Consider the following 7344-nt stretch of genomic DNA (forward strand, 5'->3'; position numbering starts at 1 on the left):
AGTTTTGAAAAGGATGGACATTTTTGGAATAAGCAGATGGAAAAAAGACAATATTAGAATTTACTTTTTATTTTATTTTCATAATATATTAAACTTTATAACATAAGTTCTTTAACATGAAATATCTGATTTATGATGTTGAACCGCCCAAACAACGCCCTTTTCCCATACTATCCACCTGAAACACGGTCCCCTCACAACACACCGTTTCCGAAGTACCAAACGACATCGTTGCGGTTGTTCACACTGTCTGCCTTTTCGATTTCCATAACGTATTCTTTTTCTTTCAAAAAAGAGCCCCCACACGTGCATTCCTTCATTAGTAACCTAACTTTTGTTATTTTCTTATTCCCAACTATTATACAAACGTTTAACAAAGCGTGCTGTCATTTTCAAATTTTTTTCTAACTATACCATATTAATTGAAAGTTACAAAAATAATTTTAGTATAAACATTGTTGTATAGTTAGAGTTTTTTTACAAAATTGGAAAATAAAATAATAAAAGAGCTATACTACTTTAGAAACAAATTTTAATATTGAAGTATGTTAAAATGATTATAAAAGTAACTTTTAATAAAACTTTATTTTTGCACTAAGATAAAAACTAAAAAATAAAATACAAATATGAAAATATACCATGGATCTAACGACCAAAAATAGTATTCAAGATTAACAATTTTCACTTTTCTTTATACGGAGTTTATTATTACACATTTCGTATTTTCATATTTCCAAAAAATAAAATTAAAAAATATCGGTGTCTGTCGGCTACCGCAAACTCCGGCGATAAGTCCGTCAAGATTTGGAGACAGATTCCACTAGTCTTCCAATCTTCTCCACCAACTCCGGCGACATGTTCTTCACCGGCTTCCGTTCCTTCACCTGCCGAAAATCAAACCCGAACGCATCCGAAACCTCTTCGGAGCTCCACCCGGCCTTCTGTAAACTTTCCGACAACCGATCCGCTTTCACAAGAAGCGCATCCAACACCGCTTGATTATCCACCAACACCATCTCACCGTCAAATATTCCGGCAGACGACACGTCCACAATATCCGCCACGTCAGACTCAGCCCACCCGCCGTCTTTCAAAACCGACCCGATCTGCTTCACATACGAATCGACCCATTTCGGAACCCCGGTTTTAGGAATCTCAAACAGCCTCTCCGGCGACGTCGAGTACGAGGATGACGTGTACGAGGAAGATGAGTACGAGGATGACGAGTTCGAGTTTCGTTTCCGGCGGTCCACGGCGGCGTCACTCCAAAACTCCACCCATCTCGGCGTCCGACCACCTGCGACCGCGTCAAGGCTCCTCCGGCTCACACCCGACAGCATCCCGACAACATGTTTCTCACTCGTACAACGTTGTTTCTGTTTCGTAACATCGGAGTTCACAAACAGAGTTGTTCTTTCACGGTCAAAAAAATCAGATAAATCAAACCCACAACAAAATATTTGATTCTCATCGACGTAGAATACAGGGTTTCCAGCCAACGAAGGGTTACACGGAATATAACAATGGTTAAAAACCGGTACCAAAAGTGGGGCCCGTTTCAAAGCGTGTCTCGCAATCTTAATCGCCTTTTCCGGATCCGTGGGACGGACACCCCATGATTTCGACCACAATGCGTTTCTCGCAATATGTAACGAAATAGACGCAATAGGGAGATCCAACGTGGCACGTAACTGTTGTCGTGAGCTCCCAGTGGACCGCCAGTCTGGGAAGCCCGGTCCGACCGGCAACCCGGATGAGAGGACCGCTTTAAGGTCGGGTGGGAATGCGAACCCGAACTCGGCTTCGGCTCTTGCGAACTCGGTTTCTGATAAGCCTTGTTGGACTCTTACGTTGGAGTTTTTAAGGTGGGTTAAGACTTTGTCGGCTAAGGTAGTGAAGGAGATGAGGCTGTAGCGTGCGGGGAGTGGGGTCGAGGGTGACGATGCGGCGGCTCTGGCGGAGAGACGGCGGAGGCCGGCGAGGTGTGCGGGGTTTAAGCCGCTCATTCTCCTATCAACGTCCACCATTAAGAGTGTATATGAATGTGAAAACAATATTACTTTGAAGGTAGTTTGTTTGGTGTGTGGTTATTTTCAGCAAGAGAGAGGTGATAATGGTGAAGTGAAAATAGGGGAAAGGAAGAATGGTTGGGGGATGATGAATGAGTTCGATTGGAAAGAGGGACTGCGTAATTTTAGATCTTACTTGTCATTCATTTTTCTTTTTCTTTATTATTTCACCATCAAAACAAGTTTCTTTTGAGTTACAACTTGACTTAACTTTCCCTTTTACAAAGATGCAAGTTTTTAAATACCTTTTTGTGTATGGTTGTTTAACAAGCCACTCAACCCGGCTTCGGTTTAGTTTAGTTTTATAACGAGCTGAAAGTGTAAACTCGAGTGAGCTTATGGCTCCACAAGTTGGTTTTGTTTTAATTAAAACCAATTGTTTTATATTTAAATATAAAAAATAATAAAAAATATTGGGTTGTATGAAGTAGCCATGTTAATCATATTATTTGAAATGAAATTAAGCTATAACTTATAAATGTTGAAAGTTGGAGTTAAATTAAAACGAGACGAGACAGACTTAGAGAAGCAACAAACAAGCAGTATTTGTTTTTTTTTCTTTTTTCGCTTCAATTTGGCTGGTTCACAAACGAGACATAATGAATAAGCTTGTTTATAAATGAGTTACCGGCCAAACATAGCCTTTAGAAAATACTTTTTTTAAGTAATTATAAGATGTTTTGTAACTAGCCATCTTTTTTACTAATTCAAAGACAATGGAATTATCAAGAGGGAAAAAAAGAAGGATTAAAAAAGCAAGTGTTTTGGCTTTGGCTCATCACTACTCGGTCACGTCAAATATATTCTACCCGTCTAGATAAAAAATATACATACCCATAGGTCATATTATTTAGAAATTGAGGTTGATTTTTTATGATTTATCAAAATATTCTGTTACATTTTATATTTAAACATGACGCACAAAATCTTTCATACAAAGTGGTTATGGGATATGGAGTAGTAGGTATTCCACTTAAAATTTATATGTAACATTGAAGCTAATAGGATGAATTGGATCAAATTAACATGCAAAGTAAATTATTTGAGACTTGAGTGGTTGAGTGGACATATTGAAAGACTTCGATTTAAAAATGAGATTTTAAATTGAAGTCTCAGATGTAAAACAAAATTAGGGGATTCGGGTCAGGATAGGAGGTTATCAACTAATCTCATTCTCATAAGGGTGAAAATCAAAATGGATAACATGTGAATAAGTGGTTCGTCATTTAAATGACTATTCAAAAATCAAATTAAAAACTAGAAAGATATTAGACAGAATATCAAGCATGACACTTCCCTTTGTAAACAATATATTTATAATTAATAGACCGGGTCATTTTCATGATAATTCAACTATATAGCAGCACACTAAAACTTTATTGTCTTATCTATAAGGATTGACGTTTTAATTTTGTCATTTTGTTATTTTTATGAGGAGACAAGATGTGCTTAGTGAAATAATAGAAAGTTAGAAACGTAAATGACGTGGGTTACCGTTAATGTAGAACTGGGACCCATCTTGTTCTTGGGGGCCCCGCGCACCAAAGTTAGATTGCATGAACTTGGTTTTCCCAAAACGGCCACAATGAATTAACATTTTATTTTGTTTTTATTTTTATTTTTTATAACAAGAATTAGATTCAGGCCTTGATCGAAGTAATTATTTATTAATTTATTTATTTCCGTTTTATGAAATTATTATATGAATAAATTACATTCATTTTTCCTTTGTTAAGATTACAGTTTGTTCTATGTTCGATCAGTAATTTTAATCATTGACATTCACATTCACTTATTACATGTAAAATCTATTCACATACACTTGTTGCATGAAAAATCTGAAATGGTCTTCGTGAACCTCTTTTTTCATGCACTCAACTCTTAAATAAATCGCATCCTGGGCCAGGGCATCTCCGCCTTTGAGCATGGCTCGTCAATACACCAATTCCGACAACCAAAGATATGTTCCGGACAATGATTTCATCAAGTTTTCTATTATGATTTGGGTTTTTTATCTTAAAGTTCATTATTTATAGTTTCGATGAGGGATTCGATATTGTCACTGTCATATTAAATCATTTGGTGGTCAACGATTGATGGTTATAGCTGGCAACAGATGGACAATAACATCAATGGTAACTTGTGTTAACAGTTTAGTGTAATTGGATTAAGTACTGGACGATCAATGTATTAATCATAATAAACATTAAGCAAGTTCAGGATGTGTGGAGTGCACACTTGCTTTAGTCTACTATGATGTTAGGGACGAAGCCCCTAATGAATGGAGGTATGGGGCAGCGCCCCTGGTTGTGGAGTGGTAGGGGCGACGTCTTCTAGCAGGGTCCAAGGACAGAGTCACTGACTGAGGTTAATATTGCTTTATTAAAAATTCACTAGAAAATTAATTTATGATTAAGTCATACATAATCATAAGTATTATTTTAGAGGCATATTAATTAAATTAAAATTTGAATTATAACTGCCTTATGCAGTTATCCACATCTAATTGCTCATGCAGATATATATGACGCTCCTTTCAATTGATCGACACACTGGTTCATTTTCCTCACAAATTCCATACTAAATTCTTGTCTCAATTTGGAGACCCACCAAATTAACTTTTAATCTGAAAGTTATCACACGACTCTAAATAATCCAGGTTTCCATATCAAAATCCCCACAACTTGGTTATTGTAGATAATCCAGTTGCCACTAACAAGGGCTCTACCCCTTGTAGTATGTGTTGGAACTCGGTATAAGGGAGCACAACCACCTTGAATCTCCAGGTTCGTTACCGCAAGAGATAAGAGTATTTAATGAGCATGCACATCACATCGTAACTCGTATTGATCTATATAAATCTCCATGCATGTTCAAGATGCTACCCTGTTGGGGGTAAAAACTAAAAAGGCCATGAGCATACTTTCCATTTCTCACTTTTATCTTTTTCGTTTTTGTTACTAAAATTTGTCCACTTGAGAATCTTTTTATGCTTTTGAGGTGAAAGTCTTTCACGATTTTTGGATGTAATATTTGATCTTCAGTATTAAATAAAAAGGCCATGTACGTATATGGGTAAAAAGTGTATATTTTATGGTTTGGAAATAGCATGGATTTCTTTTTAGGTAGTGCATCTCAAAATCTTGAACTAAACAATTCACAGCCTAACAAGAATATATTTCTGTTTTGAAAATGTATATCATAAATCGTATCAAAATGTGTGAAAAACTTACCAGAGACATTCCTTGTATAGGTATGTAACCATAATAGTATTTTGTTGAAACAACACAACTCTTTCTTAAAGAGTATTCCGATTGACGATTAAAACAATTGTTAACCATTCAGTTACATCAAAACCTTCAGCAAGAACCTTTTAAGCAGTAACTCACTTATCAGTGGTCGCCCAAGTTGTTGATAATGCACATTCAATGCTAGAAATTGCTACTACTCATGGTTGATGTTGCTCGCAATTGCCATTGACGGAGCAACTTGATGTTGATCAAAGCGACCAATTTATAGACTAAATTGCTATTGGTCACAATTGTAACAAATGGACCATGTTGTTGTTGATCACAGACTACTCAACCCCTTTGATCCCATCTAGGTGTCGCCCCCGGCCCCTAAACCCTGCCAAGAGGCCATGCGCCCCCCCTTGAAACGTCATGGTTACTAGAGGGCTTAGCCCCTGGAACCACCCAGTTAGTTGGTGCCAGAAACATACAATAGTGTCCGAACAATTGGGTACTCCAGAACTTTTAACTTGTATTAACTTTATTTTTTTGTTTTTTTGGTTTTAAGTAAATCTAACTAAATGGACTGAATGATGTGATAACAATAAAATCAACAACACAATTGTCCTTAAAATTGTTTTTAAAAAAAGTACTTCGAAATTTTGCTTTGCAGAAATGCGATTTTCAGCGATGGAGTAAAAAGCTTGGAATCGGTTTGGACTCCTGTCTTGGGAGTTGGGCATTTTTGTCTTACTAAAGTTCCAATATAGGAAGTTTGATCTTCTGTTCAATTAACTTAAATATGCCCTATCTTAGTTGCTAAATATATTCACTGCCGTTCTAAAAAGAAGTTACAAAATTTATCCGTTAAGGCATGGAAGATGTGTGAAAGCATTATCAAAAGGTGGATCATTTTCTCAAATAGAAAATACATCATTTCAAGATTGGTTGGAAGAAACTTTATAGAAAGCACATACTCATTTATATAAAGTTTGAATTATTTTGTAAAAGTTAAGAAAATTATAAAAGATCTTGGTTTATATAACTACGTATTTGAGTGTTTGTGTTGTGATTACTCATTTACGGATAATGAAAACATAATCAACTAATAAAATTTGTACGGCTTGACACATTCAATCAATGATAAAGCCGACCACCAACATTGGTTCTTTTATGGCTGAGTTAAGTGTCATTTTAGTACCTGTGGTTTGATCAACTACGCAACTTTAGTACATATTTTTTATTTTGTGCAAATGGCTACCCCAGTTTCAAAAACCTTGCAATTTTGGTACTTTTTTTAACACCGTTTATTTTGCTCGTTAAATCAGGGACAGTTTGGTAATTTCACTATTTTTCCCTTCTCCTTTTCTCTCCCCGTCTTCTACATACCTATCTACCCTCTTTAATTTTCCCCCCCAAAATCTTAAAATCCAAACCCTTAACATTTGAAGTTTTTTTTTTTGCATTCTCATAACATGTTATTGGAGGTAAGGTTAAGTTGGTGGCGGCAGGTCTGGTAGGTGGTGTCTAGGGTTAGTGGCGGCGGTCCGACGATGGTGGCTGGGTGTTGCGGCGGTCCGGCAGTGGTTATTGGGTTGTTGCGGCGGTCCGGCGATGGTTGCTGGATTGTTGCGGCGGTCCGACGGTGGTGGCTGGGTGTTGCGGCGGTCCGGCGGTGGTTATCGGGTTGTTGCGGTAGTCCGGCGATGGTTGCTGGATTGTGGTTTTAAACATGGATATGTTGTGCTAGTGGTTTTAAACATAGATATGTTGGTATCTTGTCAGAAATGGTGATGAGATATACAAATATGGTGGTATCTTTATGAAATGGTGGTTGTTGTGGGGAATAGGTAGAAGGGGGAGATGATGTAGAAGACAGAGTGAGAGAAGAAAGGTAAAATTACCAAACTGCCCCTGATTAACGAGCAAAATAAACGGTGTTATAAAAAAGTACCAAAATTGCAAGGTTTTTGAAACTGAGGTAGTCATTTGCACAAAATAAAGAATAAGTACTAAAGTTGCGTAGTTGACTAAACCACAGGTAC

The 7344-nt window shown here is 37.0% G+C and overlaps 1 protein-coding gene across 1 annotated transcript; it reads right to left on the minus strand.

Annotated features, from left to right (window-relative positions):
* Positions 1-646: 646 nt before the first annotated feature.
* Positions 647-2058, minus strand: LOC143635317 (uncharacterized). Its single transcript, XM_077103177.1, has one exon. The coding sequence runs from the start codon at positions 2025-2027 to the stop codon at positions 798-800; it is 1230 nt and encodes a 409-aa protein (XP_076959292.1). The 5' UTR covers positions 2028-2058; the 3' UTR covers positions 647-797.
* Positions 2059-7344: the final 5286 nt, after the last annotated feature.

This window comes from Bidens hawaiensis, unplaced genomic scaffold, assembly GCF_021521415.1.
Source record: "Bidens hawaiensis isolate Kalapana, Puna unplaced genomic scaffold, B.hawaiensis_p1.1 tig00007430_1, whole genome shotgun sequence".
Lineage (NCBI taxonomy): Eukaryota > Viridiplantae > Streptophyta > Magnoliopsida > Asterales > Asteraceae > Bidens > Bidens hawaiensis.

What these genes read in the sequence shown, in the direction of transcription:
- LOC143635317 (XM_077103177.1), bottom strand. Translation starts at nt 2,027, where the DNA reads ATGGTGGACGTTGATAGGAGAATGAGCGGCTTAAACCCCGCACACCTC.